This window comes from Salmo trutta, chromosome 13, assembly GCF_901001165.1.
Source record: "Salmo trutta chromosome 13, fSalTru1.1, whole genome shotgun sequence".
In the NCBI taxonomy this organism is placed as follows: domain Eukaryota; kingdom Metazoa; phylum Chordata; class Actinopteri; order Salmoniformes; family Salmonidae; genus Salmo; species Salmo trutta.
In genome coordinates, this window is record NC_042969.1 from 34,947,583 (window position 1) to 34,975,455 (window position 27,873).

At 45.4% G+C, this 27,873-nt stretch overlaps 1 protein-coding gene across 1 annotated transcript; it reads left to right on the forward strand.

Moving 5' to 3' along the window:
- The first annotated feature begins 21 nt into the window (after positions 1–21).
- LOC115205708 (cyclin-J) lies at positions 22–26,117 on the forward strand. Its single transcript, XM_029771969.1, has 6 exons — positions 22–435; positions 1,837–1,945; positions 6,665–6,875; positions 20,209–20,508; positions 21,795–21,954; positions 22,202–26,117. The coding sequence occupies exons 2-6, from the start codon at positions 1,868–1,870 to the stop codon at positions 22,734–22,736; spliced, it is 1,284 nt and encodes a 427-aa protein (XP_029627829.1). The 5' UTR covers positions 22–435; positions 1,837–1,867; the 3' UTR covers positions 22,737–26,117.
- The last annotated feature ends 1,756 nt before the right edge of the window (positions 26,118–27,873 follow it).

A 27,873-nucleotide genomic window follows, 5' to 3' on the forward strand; every position in this document is an offset into this window, starting at 1 on the left:
CTTTTGTTTAGTTTTTCATATCTAAGAGAGACATGTTTAGTTTAATTGAAATCAATTAGAGAACGAGTTATTGCCGTAGTTAGCCCATTTTAGTCACGGGGTTTTGGACTACATTTCCCATCACACACTCGGTGTTTCGCGTACGCAGGTTCACCAGCTCCTTATCGACCCCAACAGCAGCTGGGGCAGCCAACCACTTTGTTGAACTGGTTAGAAAGACACGGTCGTGGAAAAATCGTTGGAAAAGTGTAAACAGACTATAAAACTGCGGAATTAAACTGTTCTGAAGCATTGTTACTTTGTCATCTGAATAACGGAAACCGTCGTCGCTTTTCGCCGGTACCGAGGATAACACAAAACTTCCCAAAGAGGAATTCTCTCATTCAGGATGTCGGAGTGAAACAAAGAGGTCTGAGGGTATTCCTGTCGGAAAGGGTGAGCGGCACATGCGATCATGGAAATGTCGCGAATTTAAAAGTTTATTAAATGTGTGTCAAGGATTTAATGCAGTCAATAGTCACGTGTGATCTTTGTCAAGTCTGAGTTATAGGCCTATAAATAAAATAGCATTAAAAACGAAAGACCGGTCTACTTTTCTGTTTAAAAAACACTGTTGGAGAAACCGTCTCGTGGTTTTGACACCGCTGAATGACAGTCTTGACAAATTTTCCCACTATCAACGTATTGTTTTTTTTTTCTCCTAAGCAGATTTGTAACAACGTAGCAATTTGTTGTTTGCTGTTAGGCCTAAAACAAAAAGTTACTTTGTTAACCTAGCGCTATAATTCCCATCCATTTCTCTTTTTTTCCGCTGCAGGAGGGCATTTAAATCACACCCACATGCATGGGGGAATGCAGTGCAGTACCACAGTCCAGTATTGTACTAAAGGAGCCTAACGTTACTCCCTAGTCCAAGGACTTGACATACTCTGTTTAGAGGGCGAATTGGCTCTGACAGACAAAACAGCTAACACTGCATCTAAACGTAAATCAATTGCGGTACGGTTCTAGAAACATAAATCCCTATACTTTCATATCACATCAAAAATAATTTAACGCTAAATACACACTTAGTGTACACGGTTTTTAACACAGTTGCAGCCAACAGTATTTTTCAGTGACAAGTTTGTGGCGTCTGTCTTCCGTTTACAAACAGGTTCGGAGACGCAGATAGCTATTTAGCACAGGTAGTCCACTCTGTCTTCCGTAAACAAGCGCTGTAACATGGAAATATGGCCGTATGGGAACCCTAACCCTATAAAGGTGTGTATCAATTTAACAGTTAAAAAAATGTATATATTTTTCGCAGATATGAAAAATAAGATCCTTATGCTTCCAGAACCGTACAGCAAGCGATGCGTGTTAATGTTCAGACGGAGCGTCACGGCTTTTAACAAACCCCCCCTTCCTGCATAATGTAGTGGAACTGAGAGTCATGATCAAGGGCTATGCAGTGCCAGTGACATGTCCAAGCTTACAAAAGAGCAGCCGACTTTTTTGAGTAGTTTTCCAGAATTTTGCTTTGTAAACATTTCGAAAGACTATTTGGTGTGTTTTATTTGATCAAATGCTGATCTTTAACTGCGATCGATTTCAATTGATTGCTTAATGAATATCAAAGGCATGTCACCCCGCTTAACACACTCACCTCTAGAATTTGATTTGTTATTACTTCATAGTGCAAGTTAATCAAAAGGATAAAAAAAAAATTGTAATTCTAGAAATCAACACTTATTTGTTGCTTTGCTGGAACTTTGTGATCAGACACCAACAACCATAACATGCGGCATACAGCCAGGATGTCTCTTGACTTGGCCCATTTTTCTGTGTCTGCAGGGTTGAACTTCATCCTTGTGGCCTTCTCTGAATGGGAAAGATGGAAAGGGAGTTACAATGGTGGAAAGGACAGCTAGCAGGGGATATCCATCAGTCCCTCCGCATCAAGGTAAGACGAGCCAGTCATAGAATCTGAATTAATAGAATTTAGAATGAATAGAATTCTGAATTCCGATTCTATGAATCCAGTTCTCTGGGTCTCCTTGGTTCATTCCCTGAGTTCCACTTTCCTCTTGTCATCGCCACATAAGAATCTCAACTGCATGTTGAAATAGGTATTATGGGGATGTTCTCAGTGCCAGGGAGAAAGTTTTGAGTTTGGTGGCCTGCAGTTCACCTGTGCTTAAATTCAGCTTAACCTAAACAAGACGGCAATTAACCTAGGTAGCCTAGCGGTTAAGAGCATTGGGCCAGTAACGGAAAGGTAGCTGGTTCGAATCCCAGAGCCGACCTTGTAAACCAAATCTGCCGGTGTGCTCTTAAGCAAGGCACTTAACCATAATAGCTCCTGTATGTCGTTCTGGATAAGAGGTAACATGTATGTTTTCTTGTTCACCTAGTGTTGTGCATTTATAAAAATAAAGATCCAAGCCAGAAATAACTTGATAGCCACTCCTCAACTTATATATTTAGCTATATTACACTATACAGTGTAGTTAATGTTGGCAGATATAATTACATGACTGTCATCTATTTGGAAGGGATCTAATTTAGATAACATAGAAGGGCTGAGGCTCATTAATTGGCTGATATAGTAATTAGGCAAACCTCCAGCATGATTATATTTTTTACTGTGTGTCCCTTTAATGGCAGCATCTGTCACTGGACTGCAGTCTTCTTGTAGGGAGTAAGATTATCACAGCTAATTTGATTCTATATAGGAGGGACAATATGGAGTAGGGTTTTGTGTGTGTCTACGCGCACGTCATGTGTAGGGGGAGTATTTGGATAGTAGATGGCACTGTTGGAGGCAGCTGCCCCCGCTCTTTTACAATCGGGCAGTCTCATTACAAGTCATTCACTTAGCCTACCACAGTCATTTTATTTACTCAAGTCTGTAACCAGGGGGTAGGACGTCTGTAACCAGGGGGTAGGACGTCTGTAACCAGGGGGTAGGACGTCTGTAACCAGGGGGTAGGACGTCTGTAACCAGGGGGTAGGACGTCTGTAACCAGGGGGTAGGACGTCTGTAACCAGGGGGTAGGACGTCTGTAACCAGGGGGTGTGTAGATTAGGGCCTCCCTTCTGATTTATTCTGACTCCCCCAACCCTTTAACCAATCAGCAGACCAAGGACAAAAAGTCTGTGTAAAAAGCAATTATGCTGATGTAACTTCTCCAGTGTCTTTGAAAGACAAAACAACGCCCCAGACATAAACCCTATTTCTAAATACTTGTAGTCCATCAGCAGGCTAGTCTGCTCCTCTCTGCATCCAGAGTCCCCTGCCTTCCACTGCGGTTCCCCACAATGCCCCCACACCCCTGAACCCCCAGACAGACAGATGGACCAGAGGCAAGGCACGCAGTGAGGGGGGCGGAGGAGAGAGGAGAACTCAAGGCGGGGGTGGTGTTTTAACGGGGGTTTCTGTGTGTAACACTTTTTTAAAATGTATTGTCCTTCAGATTCCTTTAGCTGCCTATCACCTTAGTGATTGCCATAGTTCTATGTAGGCAATACAGAAACAACTCAACAGATAATTGATGAAACTCACAGATGAAATATGTGTGAGGAACACGTGTGCGTTGGTCATGCTGACAGGCGCTACGGCGTCGGTGTCCAGTAAAGATTGGCTTTACGGGTGGGGTATGTTTGTTGTTTGGACAACCCTTAGGGAAGGGAAGTAGGCTCTCTGTCTCTGAAGTAGACAACAATAGTAACCTGTATTTTTAGTATGGGTGGATGTTTTTCATGTGCCTTTAGCAGCAAACCACAAACTGGTACAGCACTACGTAAAAAGATTAATCCATCCCTTTATTTAATCTGATATTAAATAAATCTACATTATAAAGCCCTTGTTTGTTTTTTTTTGGGATCAAATATCCGTCTGTGTGGTATGAAGAAGAAGAAACAAAGCATTTATTGAAAAACCAAAACAACTCTGTTCTAAGCCTCTATTAGGATAGAGACAGACTCATAAATCATTAAAGGCAGTACATTGTGGGAGAAGAAGTTTGTTTTTATCTCTCCCCTTGTCAAATGCATCTTTAAGCTGAAGGCTCATGCGACACTCCTCTATTCCCCTATGCTACAGTATATGGTTGACTAGGAGGACACTGGGTGCGTCCTTGGGGTGTGTTTTAAAAAAAACAAAAAAACAAAGGCACCCTGTTCACAAAATAGTGCACTACTTTTGACCAGAGCCCTATTCCCTATATAGTGCACTACTTTTGACCAGAACCCTATTCCCTATATAGTGCACTACTTTTGACCAGAGCCCTGTAGTTCAATAGTAATGTCTTCTCTTCTAATTTTGTCCTTTGAAACACCAGCTGCTAATTGAACATGAATGGGAGATGTGCTAGGGGTTTAACATAACCCCTACTGCTGAACCACCATTCCTCCTTACCACCCCCTCCCCTTACCCACCATGAGGAACCCTGTCTCCAGAGGGACGTTCCGCTTTCACGTCTGTACAACATTATTGGAATCCATGCACCATGACAGTTTTGATCACGTGGACTGGAATATGTTCCAGGTTGCCTCTGGGAATAACATCAATAAACATGCCAACTCAAGTCACCGGATTAATAAAACAAATGTGTAGATTATGTGATACCAATGGTGACTTTCAAAATGTACCCAAATCGAAAACTATGGATTGATGGCAGCCTTGTCGGGAAACTGAAGAAGAGAGATGCTGCTGATGAACACGGCAAGGTGACCGTGGGACAATTGTATGGTTAAACAGTACAAATACGACCTGGACAGATCGATCAAGATGACGAGACACAAGTATAGAGACAAAATGGAGGAGCAATTCAGCGGGTTGGATACGAGGCGCATGTGGCAGGGGCTTCTAACGATCACGGATTACAAAAGAAAGCCAGTCACGTTGAGGACACCAACGCCACCCTACCGGACAAACTAAACATCTTTTTCTCACGCTTCGAACAAAACAACTCGGAGCTGCCGAGGACAAACCCTGAAGACATCGTGGTCTACATGCATTATGGTCTCCACAGAGGACGGATGTAAGTCATTCAAACATGTTAACCATCACAAGGCTGCTGGCCCAGGGGGCATCCCAAGCCCGTGCCCTCAGTGCAGAGGTTGTGTTTTCTGACATCATCAATCTCTCCAGTAGCTCAGGCCTTTATCTCCACCTGCTTCAAGATGTCCGCAAGAAAGGGAAAGTAACTGAACTGAATGACTACCAATCTGTAACGCTCACTTCCGGCATCATGAAGTGCTTCGAGAGGCTTGTGAAAGACCACATCACCTCCCTCCCTCCCCGATACACTACCCTCTCCAGTTCGCCTACCACCCCGACAGATTCACGGACGACGCAATTGCCGTGGCACCGCACACTGCCCTCACCCTCCTGGACATGAAGAATGCATATCTCAGGATGCTGTGTATGTACTACAGCTCTGTCTTAAAGACCATCATGCCCTCTAAGCCCGCCACAAATCTCACGGCCCTGGGACTGAGCTCCTCCCAATGTAACGGGGTCCTGGACTTTCTGACGGGCAACATTACATCTTCCACACTGATTCTCAACACGCTGGACCCACAATGGTGCGTTCTCAGTCCCCCCCGTACTCCCTGTATACCCACGACTGCGTGACCTCACACAGTTCCAACTCCATCATCAAGTTCGCTGACGACACAACAGCAGTAGGCCTGATTACCAACAACGATGAGACGGCCTACAGGGAGGAGGTAGGCACTCTGACAGTGTGGTGCCAGGTAAACAACCTCTTCCTCATCATCATCAAAACAGAGGAGCTAGTTGTGGACTTTAGGAGGGACCAGGTTGGGCATGCCCCCATCCTCATCAACGGGGCTGCCAAGGAAACAGTCAAAAACTACAGAGCAGCATTGAGAGCATACTGTCTGGCTGCATCACGTTCTACAGGAGCACCATCGAGAGCATACTGTCTGGCTGCATCACATGTTCTACAGGAGCACCATCGAGCATACTGTCTGGCTGCATCAAAGCCTGGTACGGCAACTCCACCGCCGCTGACCGCAAGGCACTACAAAGGGTGGTACGCTCAGCTGAACGCACCATTGGGTGCACACTGCCTTCCCTCCAGGACACTGACGACACCAGGTGTCGCAGGAAGGCCATGAAGATCATCAGGGACCACAGCCCCCTGAGCCACAGCCTGTTCTCCACGCTTCCATCACTCAGACACGGGCAGTACAGGAGCGTCATGGCAAAACCTGACTGGTCAACAGCTTCTACCCCCAGACCATCAGGCTGCTGAGTAGCCACCCCCCTTCCCGCTCCGCTCCCCCAACAGGCTTCTACCCTGCCCCCACCGCAATGGACATTTACCATGCTGAATAGCCACCACTACTTCTACAGCCACCACTACTTCCTGTCCCCCTCCCCATGGGGAACCCTGTCCCCTATATTAATGTTAGAACCTGTTAGAACCTACATTAATGTGTTAGAACCTATATTGTGTTAGAACCTGTTAGAACCCATATTAATGTGTTAGAACCCATATTAATGTTAGAACCTATATTAATGTGTTAGAACCTATATTGTGTTAGAACCTATATTCATTCTCTCTCTCTCTCCACCTTGTTTCTCTTCTGTCTACCTTCTCCTCCTCTCCTTCCTTTTCTCTTCATCTTCCTTATCCTCTCCCTCTAGGAGTTGAAGCTGCCTGTGTACCGGGCCCACTCCCCTCAGATAGGGATGCGTCGGTACTTTGCGGACCTGCTGGCCATACTGTCGAACCGCTACCAGCTGTGTCCTACAGCCAGACACCTGTCTGTCTACCTACTGGACCTGTTCATGGACCACTACGATGTAGCTGTCAAACAGCTCTACGTCATCGCTCTGTCCTGCCTGCTCCTTGCCAGTAAGTACCATGAGTCTTTACAGAATAATGTTCTGTCAGTTTTCTTCAGCTGACAGTGGAATTCAAATCAAATTTTATTGGTCACATACATGTTTAGCAGATGTTATTGCGGGTGTCGCTCCAACAGTGCAGTAGTATCTAACAATACACACATCTAAAAGAATGGAATTAATTAATATGTAAATATTAGGACGAACAATGTCGGAGTGGCATTGACTAAAATACAGTAGAATAGAATACAGTATATACATATGAAATGAGTAAAGCAGTTTTAAACGAATTTGTGACTAGTGTTCCATTATTAAAGTGGCCAGTAATTCCATGTCTGTATATAGGGCAGCGGCCTCTAAGGTGCAGGGTTGAGTAACCGGGTGGTGGCTATTTAACAGTCTGATGGCCTTGAGATAGAAGCTGTTTATCAGTCTCTCGGCCCCTGCTTTGATGCACCTGTACTGACCTTGCCTTCTGGATGATAGAGGGGTGAACAGGCAGTGGCTCTGGTGGTTCATGTCCTTGATGATCTTCTTGGCCTTCCTGTGACATTGGGTGGTGTAGGTGTCCTAGAGGGAAGGTAGTTTGCCCCCGGTGATGCTTTTTTGCAGACTGCACCACCCTTTGGAGATCCCTGTGGTTGTGGGCGGTGCAGTTGCCCTATACCAGGCTGTGATACAGCCCGACAGGATGCTCTCAATTGTGCATCTGTAAAAGTTTGTGAGAGTTTTAGGTGACAAGCCAAATTTCTTCAGCCTCCTGAGGTTGAAGAGGCGTTATTGCGCGTTCTTCACCACACTGTGTGGGTGGACCTTTTCAGGTTCAGTGACGTGTACGCTGAGGAACTTGAAGCTTTTCACCTTCTCCAAATTTCCTTTGTTAAAATCCCCTGTTACAATAAATGCTGCCTCCAGGATATGTGGTTTCCAAATTGCATAAAGTCCAGTGTAGTTCCTTGAGGGCCGTCGTGGTATTGGCTTGAGGGGGAATATACACGTCTGTGACTAACCAAAGAGAATTCTCTTGGGAGGTAATACAGTCCACATTTGATTGAGGTATTCTAGGTAGGTTGAACAAAAGGACTTGAGTTTCTGTACCTTGTCACAATCACACCATGAGTAGTTAATCATGAAACGTACACCACCACCTGTCTTCTTCCCAGAGAGTTCTTTATTCCTGTCTGCGTGATGTACTGAGAACCCAACTGGCTGTATGGACGGGGACACTATATCTGGAGAGAGACATGAGTCCGTGAAACAAAGTATGTTGTCCCTGATGTCTCTCTGGAAGGAGATCCTCGCGCTGAGCTTTGTCTACTTTATTGTCCAGAGACTGAACATTAGCGGGTAATATACTCGGAAGTGGAGGATGGTGTGCACACTTCCTGAGTTGGACTAGAAGTCCACTCCGAATACCTCTTCTCTGCCGGTGGCATCTTGGAGCAGCCTCTGGGATAAGTTCAATTGCCCTGGGTGGGTACGAACAAAGGATCCAATTCAGAAAAGTCATAATGCTGGTGAGTGACCGCTGCTCTGATATCCAAAAGTTATTTCCTGCTCTATGTAATAACACAAAAAAAAACATTTCTGGGCTAAGAAATAACAGACAAAAAAACAAAATACTGCAAAGTTGCTTAGGATCTAGAAGCGGAGCTGCCATGTCTGTCAGCGCCATCTTGTTCTCACAGCACGTTTCATAAACTGTTGAATGGTTATAAGAAGTTATAACACACAGCCTAACCCTCTGTTCCCATCCAGTACCTTCAGTGATCATTTACTCCAGTTTCCAGACAATGGATGGCTGGAAAACTCTATAATTTGTGGTGCTGTGGCTTTTGACTTTGTTTAGCTGGAAACCCAGTCTGTCTGTCTGACTTGGTGAGGATTAGCCTACACCTGTGTCGGTACGTCTTTATGCACATAGCTTTGATCCTGCCTTTGATAACGCGTCTGGGGGGAGTTTGTCTTTAGTCGTTCCTGATGGCACCCGTCTAAATGAATGTCCTACACAGCAAAGCGTATGAAACCCGCTAGAACAGGAATAAAGACATAAAGGAAACTTGGACCTGGGTTTTGTCAGATTGTGGTCTTGGAGTCAGATGATATACCATGATCTAGGCTTCTACTGCTGTTACTATGTGTAGGAGTAGTTGCTGTAAGTGGGTCTGTGTGTGGTGATTAACGGTTAGTCTGTGAGTCTGTACATTAACACAGCTCACAGAGCATCATGGGTAATTACACTAATGATGCCATCAAACTGGGAGTCTGGGACGGGGCCTGCTCACTGGGGAGACGTGCGTGTGAGGCTTCGGGGAGCTCGTAGAGTTTACTGGAAGACTAAATGAAAAGATGAAAATATATCGACCAAATATCCTGTTAGAGGATTCTCTTACTAGACGAATGAATGGAATCTTTTGATTGCTTCTTTCAGTGAGAGAACAGAGTCAGACTCTAGGGATCAGCTCTGTGTGATTGATGAAGGCTTGAAAGGGCTGTTTGATTCAAGGTTGTCCTGGTTGGGTTTGCTGTTTAATCTCCTGAGGTGCTGGAATCTGGCCTAATTAATGAATTCAACTTCTCTGACTGGTTGGTTGTTCAGTACTCCGGTCCTGCTGGGTTTCAGGTCTGATGCCAGCTTTGCTCTGCGCTCGTTCTGTGTGTCCCAAATGGCACCCTATTCCCTATGTAATGCACTACTATGGGCCCTGGTCCAAAATAGTGCACTATATAGGGTTGTTGTTTGGTACATAGTCTTTTGAAAGGAACACATTGTCTTTGTTAAAATTCCACAGGCTTCTGCGCTAGGTTAATTAATCACTATCTCTGTTGTACCTCTCAACAGTCAGCACTTAATCCTGTTAGCCTATTGGTGATATCTCTCCATCTCTCTATCGCTCTCTGGTCTCTCTCCTCCACCTCTCTCTCTCCGTGTTTGAACGCTGTGTGTGTTTGTGTTTTGATAGACATTCACAGAAAGCAATGTAAAGAAAATTGTGGTTCCATGGTATTTGTGTGTGTGGTTTGTATTTGTCCTTGTTCCAATTGCGAGAGGAAGGAAATTGAGAGTCCCAACTTCTTCTTCCCAGTCACAACCACAGGGACAGGAGACCTATTGTATAAAGTCCTTCTGCGCATTTAACATCCTTTCATCAAAGCCTTTTTCCTAAAGGAATTCTTACCCTTCGAATTGTCGGATCATTTCAATGGTGCTTGTAGATGCCAAAAGTCTAGACACCCCATTGGCCCCAGTCAAAAGTAGTGAGCTACATAGTTTGTTGGATGATGTGAACACTATCAGTGGTAGGCCTGATCACCAACAACAATGAGACAGCTTATAGGTGGTGTGGTGCCAGGATAACAACCTCTCCCTCAATGTGAGCAAGACAAATGAGCTGATCGTGGACTACAGGAAAAGGAGGGCTGAACACGCCCCATTAACGTCGCTGGGGCTGTAGTGGAGCAGGTTGAGAGCTTCAAGTTCCTTGGTGTCCACATCACCAACAAACTATCATGGTCCAAACACATCAAGACACACCTCAGGAGACTGAAAAGATTTGGCATGGGTCCCCAGATCCTCAACGTTCCACAGCTGCACCATTGAGAGCATCCTGACCAGTTGCATCACCGCCTGGTATAGCAATTGCTTGGCTGTAAGGCGCTACAGAGGGTAATGCATACATCACTGGGGCAAATTTTCCGGCCATCCAGGACCTAGATACCAGGCGGTGTCAGAGGAAGGCCCCAAAAAGTTGTCAAAGACAAGTCATAGACTGTTCTCTTTGCTACGGTATCGGCGCACAAAGTCTAGGTCCAAAAGACTCCTTAACAGCTTCTACCCCCAAGCCTGCTGAACAATTAATCAATTTGCCACCTGGGCTATTTACATTGACCCCCCCCTCCATGTACAGTGGCCCAGTGACTTCCAACATGACTCTTCCTGGCATCCCTCTCTTCTGTCCCTGAAGTCAGACCACTCTGCTCTGCATAGCAGCTATTTGTCCTCACTAATGAAATTATAGACTTGTGACTTGCTCTCACACACACAATTCAAGGGCTTTATTGGCATGGGGAACATTGCCAAAGCAAGTGAAATAGTTAAAGATTACACTCACAAAAGTTCTATAGTACAAAAGGGAAAATAAATACATCTAAATATGGGTTGTATTTACGATGGTGTTTGTTCTTCACTGGTTGACCTTTTCTTGTGGCAACAGGTCACAAATCTTGCTGCTGTGATGGCACACTGTGGTATTTCACCGAATAAATATGGGAGATTATCAAAATTGGATTTGTTTTCAAATTCTTCGTGGGTCTGTGTAATATGAGGGAAATGTGTGCCTTTTAATATGGTCATACATTTGGCAGGAGGTTAGGAAGTGCAGCTCAGTTTCCACTTCATTTTGTGGGCAGTGTGGCACAGCCTGTCTTCTCTTGTGAGGCCGCTGTGGGCAGACCTGGCTTTCTCAATAGCAAGGCTACACTCACTGAGTCTGTATGTCGTTGAAGCGTTCCTTCATTATGGGTCAGTCACAGTGGTCAGGTATTCTGACACTGTGTACTCTGTTAGGGCCAAATAGTATTCTAGTTTGCTGTCTTTTTTGGGGGGGGTTAATTCTTTCCAATGTGTCAAGTAATTATTTTTGTTTTCTCATGATTTGGTTGGGTCTAATTTATGTTTCTGTCCTGGGGCTCTGTGGGGTTTGTTTGTGTTTGCTGATGGCATAGAAGACCCTCCTTGTCTCTCAGATCGTTCACATCTTTGTGGAAGTTACCTGTGACGCTGATATTTAGGCCGAGGTATGTATAGTTTTTTTGTGTGCTGTAGGGAAACGGTGTCTAGATGGAATTTGTATTTGTGGTCCTGGGAACTGGACCTTTTTTTTTTTTGTCTCTCTCGCTGCAGTCATTGAGTTAGGCTCTTTTAAAAATAAAAAAAAATTCACAGTGTAGTGGTATCTACATTTAACACTGTTGCCTGATGAGGTCAGATCATGTTGTATTGTAATATCTCTGTCCCTGTCTGTCCCTCTCAATGAGGTCAGCTGGCAGTTGACAGTTAGTTCTAAGCTGTGTATTATTCAGGATGTCTCCCATGCTGCTGTCCTGCTACATGGAGCCTAGTAGCTGTAACCACGTAGTATGCTGCTGGTGTAACGGTTTGTGTTAGAGAAGGGGCTTTAAAAAGAGCAGCTACACCCCCTCCAAGCCACACACACTGCAGCAGGCCTGCCTGGGGGCCCGAGGGTTGGGAGGGACTGTGTGTGTGTGGAGGGAGAGGGCCACCTGCCATATGCTCCCTGAGTCAGGCCCAAACAAAAGCCCGTCAACAGGAGCAGCCGGCCAGCTAGCCCTGGCCCAGGGTGGGGGAGGGGTGCAGAGACATGGGAGTGGAGGTTGTCGTGTGTTTTGTCTGCAATTGTGTATTTATGTGACTGGCTGCAAGCGAGGTTGACATGTAGAGGCTTCAGGCTTCTACTAAGTATCTTATCTGACTAGAACTCCATTCACATGGCTTTATCTCCACCATAGCCCCACTGCTAGGAGTGTTTCAGATGGCTTTATCTCCACCATAGCCCCCTGCTAGGAGTGTTTCAGATGGCTTTATCTCCACCATAGCCCCACTGCTAGGAGTGTTTCAGATGGCTTTATCTCCACCATAGCCCCCTGCTAGGAGTGTTTCAGATGGCTTTATCTCCACCATAGCCCCACTGCTAGGAGTGTTTCAGATGGCTTTATCTCCACCATAGCCCCCTGCTAGGAGTGTTTCAGATGGCGTTATCCTCCACCATAGCCCCACTGCTAGGAGTGTTTCCTCTGAGTCTCACTCATCTCGTCAGGGCCCAGGCAGAGACTGGGCTGGGGCCCCTAAAGCACCTCTACCCACCTTCCACCTCCACCCCTGGGGGTGGGGGTGCAGAAACGAGCTGAGAGGTGCTTCAAAGAGATGCCGACCGCTGATGTTTAACAGGGAGGAATTGGAAGGGGGGCATGCAGAACCGGACATGTTTGAACTGAACCTCTCGATATGTAGATTAACAGGGGACTCCCGCAGTTTCTCCTCCCCTCTCTTTCTGTCTCTCTGATGCTTGATTGTAATTATGAGAGAATTCATCTGTGGTCTGATAATTAAAGGAATTATGAGTTGACGGTAAAATGGCTGTGATCTACGACAGTGATTTCTTCAATGCTGCTTTTTTCCCTTCCCAAAAAATATAGGCTAGTTTTATTATTTAATGTCATTAGATTTAGATTTAATGCCATTGATGTATTATTTAAGGACTTTGTGTTCTGATTCTATAGAGGTCTTTTGTTTCTTACACAAATACCAGGCTAGGACTGAAATGTCATGATGCCATTTGTTATTGATTAGTGTTTCACTTTGGGGGGGGGGGTCACCATTTCCCCCACAACCCCTCCCTCCTTCCCCTCTTCCTCGCCCCAAAAGTGTTCCAGACCCCTAGAACAGGAGATGAGACGGCAGAGGGCCGAGGATTCTTCCTGGTCACACAAGCGTTAGGCACTTGAGGTCAGAGGTCAGTATGCGTCTACATTGTGTTAACTGGCAAAGCCTATAGGACGAACACACTCATTGGGAGGGTTTGTGGTGGAGCTGTGACCAATTTCATCTGAATGAAAGACGAGCCGGCAAATTAGAGGGAGGGGGAGGGAGAGATGGACTTAAGAAACATTTTGTGTTACAGCCTGAATTTAAAATGGATTCAATCGCAATTTCGTGTCACTGGACTTACACACAATACCCCATAAGTGGAGTTATGTTTATCAACATTTTTACAAACTAACAAATGAAAAGCTGAAATGTCTTGAGTCAGTAAGTATTCAATCCCTTTGTTATGACAAGCCTAAATAAGTTCAGGAGTCAACATGTGGTTAACAAGTTGCATGGATTCACTCTATGCGCAATGATAGTGTTTAACAAAGAAAATGTTGTACCTCACACACACACAATTATCTGTAAGGTCCTTCAGTCGAGCAGGGAATTAAAAACATATTCAACCACAAAGACCAGGGAGGTTTTCCAATGCCTCGCAAAGAAGGGAACCTATTGGTAGATGGGTAAAAAATAAAAAGCAGACATTGAATATCCCTTTGAGCATGGTGAAGTTATTGATTGCCCTTTGGATGGTGTATCAATACACCCAGTCATTACAAAGATACAGGCGTCCTTCCTAACTCAGGGATTTCACCATGAGGCCAATGGTGACTTTACAACAGATACAGAGTTTAATGGCTGTGATAGGAGAACACTGAGTATGGATCAACAACGTTGTTGTTACTCTACAATACTAACCTAAATGACAGAGTGAAAAGAAGGAAACCTGTACAGAATAAAACGTATTCCAGAACATGCATCCTGTTTGCAACAAGGTACTGAAGTAATACTGCAAAAATAATTGGCAAAGCAATTATATTTTTGTCCTGAATACAAAGTGTTATGGGTATGCTTGTAAGACTGGGGAGTTTTTTTTAAGGATAAATAAACAGAATGGAGCTAAGTACAGGCAAAATCCTAGAGGATAACCTGGTTGTCTGCTTTCCACCAGACACTGGGAGACAAATTCACCTTTCAGCAGGACAATAACCTAAAACACAAGGCCAAATCTACACTGGAGTTGCTTACCAAGAAGACTGAATGTTCCTGAGTGGCCGAGTTAGTTTTCACTTAAATTTACTTAAATCTATGGCAAGACCTGCAAATGATTAATACACTTCAGTGAGCTCTTTTAGGATAATCTGTAAAAGTCTATAAGAGAATCTATAAGAATTTGAGTCTTATTACCAATTGATTCTGAAAAGCAAAGTGCATTGTAAGTATAGGAATGTTTGTCCACAATAAGCTTAAGGTTGTTATATCCGTGATTATTGTGTTTTGGTTCTGTTATGGTCCTAAATGACCTTGAAGGATTCTAAAAACAATAACGGCATATGTTGTACAATCCAAGTGTGAAACTATTAGACTTATCCAGAAAGACTCACGGCTGTAATCGTGGCCAAAGGTGTTTCTACCAAGTATTACTCGGGTGTGAATACTTATGTAAAATATAAATCTGAACTTATTTTCACCTTGTCATTATGTGGTAGTGCGGTAGATGGTTGATGAAAAAATGATATAGAATATATTCTGAATTCAGCCTGTAACAAAACGTGGAATAAGTCAAGGGGTATGAATACTTTCTGAAGGCACTGTACCGATTAGGCTTGAGAAATGGGCTTGAGAAATGGGCTTGAGAAATGGGCTTGGTGGATGTTGAGTAGGTATTTGTAGTTTGATTTATTGATCCAGGCTGTATCACAGCTGTATCACATCCGGCCGTGATTGGGAGTCCCATAGGGCGGCGCACAATTGGCACAGCGTTGTCTGGGTTTGGCCGGTGTAGGCCGTTATTATAAATAAGAATTTGTTCTTAACTGACTTGTCTAGTAAAATTTAAAAAATACTGTCTGTGACTGTAGGAGTGTTTTTTAATTTTTTTTTTAGATTGAATCATCTACATCTAGTTTATAGGCAAGCAGTGCTAAAATAGTTTTTCCCCTTCACATGAACTCCTTCAGAAGAGGTGATCAGTTTTAATGAAGTGGGCAGTGACAGGATCGAGCAGTGTGGTCATTCATAGAAATCAATAAAGTCTGTCTCGGTGGGTGAGGTGGAGAGAAACACCCTAACAGTAGTCTCTTTTCCTCTGTGACTTTAGTGAAGAGCATTTTCAGGTTTCTACTCTCCTTTAGCAGTATATAATACCCCCCAGCAGGTTCTCAGGTTTCTACTCTCCTTTAGCAGTAGTCTAATACCCCCCCAGCAGGTTCTCAGGTTTCTACTCTCCTTTAGCAGTAGTCTAATACCCCCCCAGCAGGTTCTCAGGTTTCTACTCTCCTTTAGCAGTAGTCTAATACCCTCCCCAGCAGGTTCTCAGGTTTATAAACTCCTTTAGCAGTAGTCTAATACCCCCGCCCCCCCAGCAGGTTCTCAGGTTTATAAACTCCTTTAGCAGTAGTCTAATACCCCCCAGCAGGTTCTCAGGTTTATAAACTCCTTTAGCAGTAGTCTAATACCCCCCAGCAGGTTCTCAGGTTTATAAACTCCTTTAGCAGTAGTCTAATACCCCCCCCCCCAGCAGGTTCTCAGGTTTATAAACTCCTTTAGCAGTAGTCTAATACCCCCCAGCAGGTTCTCAGGTTTCTACTCTCCTTTAGCAGTAGTCTAATACCCCCCAGCAGGTTCTCAGGTTTCTACTCTCCTTTAGCAGTATATAATACCCCCCAGCAGGTTCTCAGGTTTCTACTCTCCTTTAGCAGTAGTCTAATACCCCCCCAGCAGGTTTTCAGGTTTATGAACTCCTTTAGCAGTAGTCTAATACCCCCCCAGCAGGTTTTCAGGTTTATGAACTCCTTTAGCAGTAGTCTAATACCCCCCAGCAGGTTCTCAGGTTTCTACTCTCCTTTAGCAGTAGTCTAATACCCTCCCCAGCAGGTTCTCAGGTTTCTACTCTCCTTTAGCAGTAGTCTAATACCCCCCCAGCAGGTTCTCAGGTTTCTACTCTCCTTTAGCAGTAGTCTAATACCCCCCCAGCAGGTTTTCAGGTTTATGAACTCCTTTAGCAGTAGTCTAATACCCCCCCAGCAGGTTCTCAGGTTTATAAACTCCTTTAGCAATAGTCTAATACCCCCCCAGCAGGTTCTCAGGTTTATAAACTCCTTTAGCAGTAGTCTAATACCCCCCAGCATGTTCTCAGGTTTATAAACTCCTTTAGCAGTAGTCTAATACCCCCCAGCAGGTTCTCAGGTGTATAAACTCCTTTAGCAGTAGTCTATTACCCCCCAGCAGGTTCTCAGGTTTATAAACTCCTTTAGCAGTAGTCTAATACCCCCCAGCAGGTTCTCAGGTTTCTACTCTCCTTTAGCAGTATATAATACCCCCCAGCAGGTTCTCAGGTTTCTACTCTCCTTTAGCAGTAGTCTAATACCCCCCCAGCAGGTTTTCAGGTTTATGAACTCCTTTAGCAGTAGTCTAATACCCCCCCAGCAGGTTTTCAGGTTTATGAACTCCTTTAGCAGTAGTCTAATACCCCCCCAGCAGGTTCTCAGGTTTCTACTCTCCTTTAGCAGTAGTCTAATACCCCCCCCCAGCAGGTTCTCAGGTTTCTACTCTCCTTTAGCAGTAGTCTAATACCCCCCCCCCAGCAGGTTCTCAGGTTTCTACTCTCCTTTAGCAGTAGTCTAATACCCCCCCAGCAGCACACCTGGGAAGAGAGAGGACATTCCTACATCCTGCTGTTCTTACCTTTTAACCTCTCTCTGGGCGCTCTCTACAGCCTCTCAGCACACGTCCACAGGGCCGACCCGCAGCCCCAGTGCTCCTGATGGAGGTTTAGTTTCTGAAGAGGACAGGCATGCACTTGGCTCAGCAGAGGAAGCACCGACTAAACTATCTCTCACTCTTCAGATAGGATCGTTTAGCAACCTACTTTCCAGCCAGGTAGACTGAACTAACTTACAGCTGAGGAATGCACCCTTTCTCTCTCACAGCTCGTAGATGAGTCACTGTGTTCATCTTGTTGACATGGAACAGGACAGGTTGTACTTGTAATTAACATAAAAAGCTAAAAAGCAGCTTGCAGTACTAAATCACCTTTTGTCCCTATGACTTCTACCTCTGTTCAGAAATGTAATTTCAGTTGAAATAGTTTGTTGTATCCCTTGTTAAACACACGCCCAACCAACAGTCAATGCAAGTAGTAAACCAAAGTGCCATCACAATGAGAAGACTGACAACACAATGTCCCTACCAGTCCCCTAACCCTACCAGGATGTAAGAGGTGGTTGTGTAGAGATGATGGGGGGGGGGTGTATTCATGGCCATTTTATGGCTGCGCCTGTGGACACAGGAGTCCAGCACACAGACTAGACTACTAGCCTACAGGATATGAGGGTGAATGGGAAAGTGTAGCCTGAGACTGGGTGTAGGCTGGAGTGGGCTGGGCCTGCCCTATACTAAAGCAGCTGGAGTAGTGGATGGGAGTGAACAGAACAACAGTTATTGTTTCCTGTTCTGGTTATGAGACGCCATTACAGCCTATGTGTTAACTGCCTCCTGAGGCCTGCTAGAACCTGCTGGCGTGGTTGGCTGCTGGCTGGGCTCTCTACGGCTCTCTCCTACAGGGTTAATGGCAGGCTGCGGCATCAGCAGTAAAAATCACACTTGAAAGAACCCATATTTATTTATACACACACACACACACACATTGGTTCAGCTGGTCTTAAGATGACTAGGAAGGGAATTATAGAGGGGGGTTGATGGGGAAAGAGGGTGAGGAGGGTGAGAATTAGAGGGGGTGGAGAGGAGGAGGAGGAGGAGGGGGAAGATGACTGATGTTTTACGTGCTCCTAACCAACTATGCTGAACTGCACTGTTGATTTAAGGGCGTGTAAGTAAGCATTTCACGGTAAGGTCTACACTTGTTGTATTCAGTGTTTGTGACAAATAAAGTTTGATTTGAAAGAGGGTGGGGGGAATAAATGGAGAGTGATGAAATTGCAATGTAGTGTGGGGAAGAGTGCGAGGCAAGGAAAAACCAAGGAGTAGTACGGTGGAGGGGGGGAGACGTAGCCAGGTAGGCCTGTTCAGATGGTGTGAGGACTAACTACATCAAACCTCCCTTCCCTCCAACTCTCCTGTCTTTGTTGCTATGACGTTAGTGCTGTGATCTGTTGTGTGTTGACAAGGCTTGTCCATAGACTGTTAATCCAAGCTGTTGGGTTTTAGGACTTCAATAATACGGTAGTTGTGACAGGCACGTTCCTTCCCAACACTGTGTGTCAGTGTGTGAGAGAAGGTGTGAATGTAACCTAGTCCGTTCTTTGTTTTGAACAATGTTCCGTTGTGTGTCTGTAACCAGTACTCTACACATGGGTATTGTACACATTTCCTGAACATGCATGTATCTTGTGTAGAGGGTCGGCCTAGTTGTTGACCTCCCTCATATCAGTTCTCGGTGCCATGAGGGTGCCCATGTCAGCGCCCCCTCCCAGTTTTCCTGCTGAAACAGGTTTATAGGAGAACCGAGAGGCTTGTTAGGTGTTTAGGGGCTCCTCCCTCCTTCTCGCTCTCTTTCCTCACTCCTTCTCGCTCTCTTTCCTCACTCCTGCTCGCTCTCTTTCCTCACTCCTGCTCGCTCTCTTTCCTCACTCCTGCTCGCTCTCTTTCCTCACTCCTGCTCGCTCTCTTTCCTTGACCATTGTAGCTGGAAGCGTCTGATTTTTAATGGAATATCTACATAGGTGTACAGAGGCCCATTATCAGCAACCATCACTCCCGTGTTCCAATGGCACGTTGTGTTAGCTATTCCAAGTGTATCATTTTAAAAGGCTAATTGATCATTAGAAAACCCTTTTGCAATTATGTTAACACTGCTGATAACTGTTGTCCTGATTAAAGAAGCAATAAAACTGCCCTTCTTTAGGCTAGTTGAGTATCTGGAGCATCAGCATTTGTGGGTTCGATTACAGGCTCAAAATGGCGCGAAACAAATAACTTTCTTCTGAAACTTGTCAGTCTATTCTTGTTCTGAGAAATGAAAGCTATTCCATGCGAGAAATTGCCAGGAAACTGAAGATCTCGTACAACGCTGTGTACTACTCCCTTCACAGAACAGCGCAAACTGTCTCTAACCAGAATAGAAAGAGTGGGAGGCAACCGGTGCACAACTGAGCAAGAGGACAAGTACATTAGAGTGTCTAGTTAGAGAAACCGACGCCTCACAAGTCCTCAACTGGCAGCTTCATTAAATGGTACCCACAAAACATCAGTCTGAATGTCAACAGTGAAGAGGCGACTTCGTGATGCTGGCCTTCTAGGCAGAGTTGCAAAGAAAAAGCCATATCTCAGACTGGCCAATAAAAAGAAAAGATTAAGATGGGCAAAAGAACACAGACACTGGATAGAGGAACTCTGCCTAGAAGGCCAGCATCCCGGAGTCGCTTCTTCCCTGTTGACATTCAGACTGGTGTTTTGCGGGTACTGTAACGTACTCAGACCCCTTGAAAAAGTCAAGGGGTCAGAGTACTTTCCGAAGGCACTGTATCTACGTCAGTTACCTCGTACCCCTGCACATGGACTCTGTACTGGTTATTGTTACTCATTGTGTATTTATTATACATGTTTTGCTTTTCCATTATTTTTGTAATTTCTATCTCTCTGCATTGGTGGGAAGGGTTGGTAAGTACGCATTTCACTGTTTAGTCTACACTGAAGCATGTGACAAATACAAAGTGTTTTATTAGGAAAGGTTTTTGTATAGTCCACCTTCTAACCTCTCTCTGCCCTGTAGGTAAGTTTGAGGAGAGGGAGGACCGGGTACCTAAGTTGGAGCAGCTCAACTCCCTGGGCTTCATGTGTTCTCTGAACCTTGTTCTCAACAAAAGAGACCTCATCAAGATGGAGCTGCTGCTGTTGGAGACGTTCAGCTGGAACCTGTGTATGCCCACCCCGGCCCACTTCATAGACTACTACCTCCAGGCCTCGGTGCAGGAGGGAGACCTGTACAACGGCTGGCCTCTCTCCTCCCTCTCCAAGACCAAAACCTTTATGGACAAGTACACACACTACTTCCTGGAGGTATCACTGCAAGGTGAGGGGTGACGAGGTGGATGGAGGGATTGAAGGAGAGGTGATGGGTGGGGTGAAGGAATGAGAGTGCAGGGGGGAAAGGTTAAAGCGAGAGAGAGGAGGGATGGAGGGGAGAAAAACAGAGGGACTGTTATGAAATATATGTAGCCTCATGTGCTTGTCACAAACTAAGTCTGATTGGCTGTGTTCCTCTAGACCCCACTACTAACAGTCTGATTGGCTGTGTTCCTCTAGACCCCACTGCTAACAGTCTGATTGGCTGTGTTCCTCTAGACCCCACTGCTAACAGTCTGATTGGCTGTGTTCCTCTAGACCCCACTGCTAACAGTCTGATTGGCTGTGTTCCTCTAGACCCCACTGCTAACAGTCTGATTGGCTGTGTTCCTCTAGACCCCACTGCTAACAGTCTGATTGGCTGTGTTCCTCTAGACCCCACTGCTAACAGTCTGATTGGCTGTGTTCCTCTAGACCCCACTGCTAACAGTCTGATTGGCTGTGTTCCTCTAGACCCCACTGCTAACAGTCTGATTGGCTGTGTTCCTCTAGACCCCACTGCTAACAGTCTGATTGGCTGTGTTCCTCTAGACCCCACTGCTAACAGTCTGATTGGCTGTGTTCCTCTAGACCCCACTGCTAACAGTCTGATTGGCTGTGTTCCTCTAGACCCCACTGCTAACAGTCTGATTGGCTGTGTTCCTCTAGACCCCACTGCTAACAGTCTGATTGGCTGTGTTCCTCTAGACCCCACTGCTAACAGTCTGATTGGCTGTGTTCCTCTAGACCCCACTGCTAACAGTCTGATTGGCTGTGTTCCTCTAGACCCCACTGCTAACAGTCTGATTGGCTGTGTTCCTCTAGACCCCACTGCTAACAGTCTGATTGGCTGTGTTCCTCTAGACCCCACTGCTAACAGTCTGATTGGCTGTGTTCCTCTAGACCCCACTGCTAACAGTCTGATTGGCTGTGTTCCTCTAGACCCCACTGCTAACAGTCTGATTGGCTGTGTTCCTCTAGACCCCACTGCTAACAGTCTGATTGGCTGTGTTCCTCTAGACCCCACTGCTAACAGTCTGATTGGCTGTGTTCCTCTAGACCCCACTGCTAACAGTCTGATTGGCTGTGTTCCTCTAGACCCCACTGCTAACAGTCTGATTGGCTGTGTTCCTCTAGACCCCACTGCTAACAGTCTGATTGGCTGTGTTCCTCTAGACCCCACTGCTAACAGTCTGATTGGCTGTGTTCCTCTAGACCCCACTGCTAACAGTCTGATTGGCTGTGTTCCTCTAGACCATGCGTTCCTGAGTTTCCGGCCGTCTCAGGTGGCAGCAGCATGCGTTGCGGCGTCTCGTATCTGTCTGCAGATTTCTCCTAGCTGGACCACGTCTCTACACCTACTGACTGGATACACATGGGACCACCTTACACACTGCATCAAACTCATGCTGCTGTAAGTCTCTCTCACACACACAGCTGGGGCCACCTCACCTCACATTAAGTCTCTCTCATACAGGACAGAAACACCTGAGACCAATTGCATGCTTGTATGCAAAGACCTGATCATATCCATTTGACCGAGCCAATCTCCATGCTAATTCTCTCATTGCTCATGTAGGTTAACTGTAAACACATGACAATCCACTGTCCTCAGATAACACACCTCTTGTTCTACCTCCCTGTCTGTCTCTCCTCCACAGTGCCCATGACAACGATGTGAAGGAGGCCAACAAACCCAAATCCACCCCTCCGTTGTCTTGCTCCTCCTCTCTCCAGTCCCACCCTCCTCCCTCCCACCTCTCCCCAGTCCAGAGACCAGCTACCTCCTCCAACCCCCAGCAGCTCCTCTTCCAGCCTGGCCCAGTGGGCTTCCCTCACCTCTCCCAGCACTCGCCCTCCCTGTCCCAGCTCCACGCGCTAGCTGACTCCCAGGCTTTAGGGCCTGCTGTGGTCAACATGTCCCAGGACATCCTCCAGAGCCACAGGATGGGGCTGCTCACCGGGGCCGACACCATGACCTCTACAGCAGGGGCCTTCCCCTCCTATCCTAGCCTGACTTCGGGGCTGCAGCCTGGGGCTCGGGTGGCACCGCTGGCCTTGCAGGGTCCCATCTCCATGCAGGTAGCCTTGGCTGCGGAGCCGCGACACTGCCTCAGCATGGCCTACAGCGGAGGGTACCTGGGGGGCGTGGGCCCCCACCACACCTTCACGTCAGCGGGCTGCTTCGATAGGTGACGCCAGGAGACCGAGGAGAGGATGAACAGCAAACCGCCCCGAGCCAGGGACAGGGAGCGCTGCAATCCTCTTCCCTCACTTCTTCCTCCTCCTCTCCGCTCCCTGGCAGACCTCCTCTCCATCTCCGTCAGCACCCCGTCCCCCTCCTCGGCCGCCCCCCGCCCCGCGCCCCCCACCCTCAGACAGAGACGGAGAGAAAGACGGCTAAAACACAAGCAAAGGTCAAAGGGCACCGATGACCCCGTAGAGGTCATCACACTGACATGACACCTGATGTCACTGACTGATGTTGAGCACTGTGTTCCGGTCACGTCACAGGAACATGATTCCAAGGCAGAAGCATTAACACACTGTAGAATGGTCACGGTATGTCCCTGGTTAAGATGCTGTCATCACTGTGAACCAGAGGCTATGCAACATGATTCCTCCTCAGTGCCTCCTGTGTTTTGACCAGAGTGATGTCTGTCTGTGAATTCAGATGAAGTGCTGCTGGATCTCTCTCTGTAATCCAAAAATATGAAATCAACTGTAGACGAGAAATAGGCCAGTAAAGTGACATATTGAGCTGCTGACTTGGGAACAGTGGTATGAAGTGTTATAAGTAGACATACCAGTGAGTTGAAGAGGCTGTGTCCTTGCTATGTCAGCCTTATATCACTCTTATGCCAGTGAATAAAGGGATTATTTCACTCATCACTAAGTGCTCCAGGGGCATTCTGAGAATTCCTACCCACAATCCTCTCTGGCTGGGGAGGGGAGGCCACAGAGTTCATTGTTCTGTCACAGCAGAGGAAATCCATAGTTTTAACATAGCTGTCATGTTTTGGCTTTCTCTTCTTTCATCCTTGTCACCTCTCCTTACAGCCTTTATTCTCCCTTCCTCCCTCCTTGTCACCTCTCCTTACAGCCTTTATTCTCCCTTCCTCCCTCCTTGTCACCTCTCCTTACAGCCTTTATTCTCCCTTCCTCCCTCCTTGTCACCTCTCCTTACAGCCTTTATTCTCCCTTCCTCCCTCCTTGTCACTTCTTCCTTTTTGCAAAGTCTTCTCGTGTGATGGAGTTAGCCTCATACCTGGATCTTTGTTTCCAGAAAAGGGGGGCGGGGGGATGTTCCAACCACCAAGTATCGTAGTGAGGGTTAAAAAGTGAATCTTTGTTTTCCACGTCCCTCCACTCAGACTTCAAGTGGAAGTGAACTGACATGGAATGCTCCTGGTAAAGGAGACTTGGAAACATAGAAATAGAATGATTGGCATTCTAATTCTATGCTTAGAACTTTGTTGAAGTGTAGAAAATAAAATGCTGCTGCCTTCTATATGAAGTGATGGTTCTGTGTGAGCTGAAGACTTGTTTCCATGAACCACAGCGTATATCAGGGACTTGATTTAACGGATTACTTGAATACGATGCCATTGAAACGTGCCGTAGCTTTTTATTTATATTGACACATTTATTCGTTGTTGCTTTATTTTGTATTCTTTGGTTAAGTAAGTTTAGTTTTAGTTTTACCAGCGTGTAAACAGTCTATTAACATTGTTCATTTGTAATGTTTTTTTCTGTGCCCTTAACTGTATATTCAGGCTCAGGTTAGGCTGAGAATATCCAATCAGCCGTCTCCTTATTGCTGAGGTTACCCAAACAGCTGTCTTCTTACTGTGTCCTATTGAGTGTGCTTTAAGTAGATACTAGCATGGCACCCAGGAGGGTTTCTCACTCATCTACCTCTCTGAGGAAGAGGATCTGAATTTTTAAATAACGTACTAAGCTGTATAAACAAACACTAAGTTTGCGTCCTGGTAGAATCAGTGACCTTGCAGACGATGAAACACACAGCCCATCCAGCTTGTCATTACTAATTGCTTCCCACATTTCCAGCACTGCATTTCTCAAACTTCTACTTCCTGTTGGAACGTAAACACATCCAGATTCCCCTTCTGGGTCACAGGGGGTCTCGCTGGTTACCGTGGCGATGTCCAAAAAAATCTAAATCGGGGGCTCACTCAGAAGGAGAGTTAGTTGGAACATTACAGAATGTTTAGATACCCATAGCTGATCTAAACAGCACATTTCTATCTGTTGTGTAGAGCAGGGACTAATGGAAGCTCTATAAATCACATTTCTATCTGCAACAGTGTAAACGTCTGGTCCTTTTCTCTGTCCGTATGCTTTTGAATGTGTATATTTTACTTTGGTTGTACCTTGTCCCCAGCAGTTTTCAGACTTGAACTATGCTGATACTACTAAGACTGTGTTCTGGTTCTCAGAACATGTTCTATATAGGTTTTTGTGTTCTGGTTCTCAGAACATGTTCTATATAGGTTTTTGTGTTCTGATTCTCAATGTTCTAGGCTTAGATGTCAGACATTTATTTAATTGAATGCTGTATGAAGCTTGCTTAAGCAAGTTATCTGTCAAGCATCTGAAATGTGTCTAAACCTTTTTATAGCATGAACATACCTTACTGTAGTCTAGATAGTAATTTACTAGAAATGGAATGAAGGGCTTAGTACAGAACTGTATGTTGTTACTAGCAACCAAATGTATCTTTCTACCTGATCTCTTCTGAACTATGTCAATCTACCCAGACCCACTCACTGTACGGCCGTCACTACTTTTTATAGACAAAAGGATTCTGCCTTTTTTGTTTGTTTATTTTACATTTATTTTACATTCCTATTATTTTAAGTGTATTTTATTTACTCCTGTTCTTCCTGTGTTTAATAAAGATGGATGCAGTCGGTGTGGAGTACTGGGTCATATTCATTAGGCAGGCACCAAACGGACAAACGGGGAGGGACTATATGAACTTGTCCAATAAGAAAGCTTTTGTTCTGTTGCAAAACGTTTTGCTATGGTGTGACCTAATGAATACGACCCTGTTTTAGAAAAAGAACTCGGTCTTCCCTCACTAAAAAGCTACTTCTCATAGGTCTCAAGGTGCAATATGTTTTTTGTTGGTAGAACTATAGCATTAGAATGATTCCTTCTATTTCTACGGCTAGAAGTCTTCTCTCACAGCCGTCACTGTCTTGTGTATAGCCCTCGCCACTGGTTCATCTTTTATAACTTAATTCTTTGACATTATTGTGTGATTTGACTCAACGTTGATCCTTGCTGCCAGAAACCGAGAGCTCTGAACACTATGTTGCATATTGCAGCCTTGATTGGTGTACTGTACGTGTTGCTATAGCGATACTCTGCATTTTTCTATGTCCACAGAAACACACACACAACCACACTACTTGTCCAATGAAATGACACCAGAAATGTCCCATGTCTATTTTTGTAAAGCTCTTTTTGTAGTCTTTGTTGATGTGACACAGAGATAAGAGTTTCTTTTATCAGATGAGCCATTGAAATAAACAACAAAAATGAACTAAATATCTTTACTCCGTCAGTGTGTTCTTTTGATGATATTTAGGCTATTTGATTATCGTTTACAAGTTATTGTATGGTATTGAAATATGGACATAGCCTTACTGAAACAATGCTGCTTCACAATGGCACCCTATTGCCTATATGACTCAAAAGGAGTGTGCTATATAGGGTATTTGTATTTATTATGGATCCCCATTAGCTGCTGCCAAAGCCGCAGCTACTCTTCCTGGGGTCCAGCAGAATTAAGGCAGTTTTATACAATTTTAAAACATTACAATACATTCACACATTTCACAACAAACTGTGTGCCCTCAGACCCCTACTCCACCACCGCCAATCTACAGTACTAAAGCCATGTGTATGTATAGTGCGTATGTTATCGTGTGTGTGTGCATTTCTGTCAATGTTTGTTGCTTCACAGTCCCTGCGGTTCCATAAGGTGTTTTTTTTTTTTTTTTTTTTATCTAATTTTACTGCTTGGGTCAGTTACTTGATGTGGAATAGAGTTCCATGTAGTCATGGCTCTATGTAGTACTGTGCACCTCCCATAGTCTGTTCTGGACTTGGGGACTGTGAAGAGACCCCTTGTGGCATGTCTTGTGGGGTATGCATATGGGGTGTCCGAGCTGTGTGCCAGTAGTTTAGACAGACAGCTCTGTGCATTCAACATGTCAATACCTCTCAATACAATTAGTGATGAAGTCAATCTCTCCTCCACTTTCAACCAGGAGAGACATGCATATTATTAATATTAGCTCTCTGTGTACATCCAAGGTCCAGCCCTGCTGCCCTGTTCTGAGCCAATTGTAATTATCATTTGGGACGCACAATATCTTACACCGATCCAATCATGTCAGGCCATTGACATGTTTCATGGAAGAGGGAAAACATTCAACAACAGTACATTTTCACATTATTCAAACAGGACCTTGGCCTAGCTGACTGAAAACCGAGGGGGAGGAATATGAAAAGTGTCCCACCGACATTTCTCTACAAATCAACTCTTCTTCTCTTCAGCCCTCACACTCCACCCACCCGTCTCATTCAGAGTGGTCTGTGTTCTACGACATTCTGTCATAGAGGCCCATTCATCACTCACTATCAATGACGCGTGTGTAGTGAATATGAACACACATTTAGCACACACTGTTGTCACACAGTGACACACATTACCATCCGATTAAATCCTTCCAAAATAATTGTGCAATGTAGAAATGCAGATATACTATAGCTTCCCATGGGATCACTAGATTATCATTGGAGGATCATGTAGTGAGATGAAGGAACAGGAGTCACCAGCCACACAGCCCATCTGTAGAGACTAGTGAAGTCACCAGCCACACAGCCCATCTGTAGAGACTAGTGAAGTCACCAGCCACACAGCCCATCTGTAGAGACTAGTGAAGTCACCAGCCACACAGCCCATCTGTAGAGACTAGTGAAGTCACCAGCCACACAGCCCATCTGTAGAGACTAGTGAAGTCACAAGCCACACAGCCCATCTGTAGAGACTAGTGAAGACACCAGCCACACAGCCCATCTGTAGAGACTAGTGAAGTCACCAGCCACACAGCCCATCTGTAGAGACTAGTGAAGTCACCAGCCACACAGCCCATCTGTAGAGACTAGTGAAGTCACCAGCCACACAGCCCATCTGTAGAGACTAGTGAAGTCACCAGCCACACAGCCCATCTGTAGAGACTAGTGAAGTCACCAGCCACACAGCCCATCTGTAGAGACTAGTGAAGTCACCAGCCAC

Coding starts and splice junctions, on each gene's coding strand:
- LOC115205708 (XM_029771969.1), top strand. CDS start 1,868: ATGGGAAAGATGGAAAGGGAGTTACAATGGTGGAAAGGACAGCTAGCA. Junction 1,946..6,664: donor ATCAGTCCCTCCGCATCAAG/GTAAGACGAGCC, acceptor CTCTCCCTCTAG/GAGTTGAAGCTGCCTGTGTA. Junction 20,509..21,794: donor CCTGGAGGTATCACTGCAAG/GTGAGGGGTGAC, acceptor GTGTTCCTCTAG/ACCATGCGTTCCTGAGTTTC.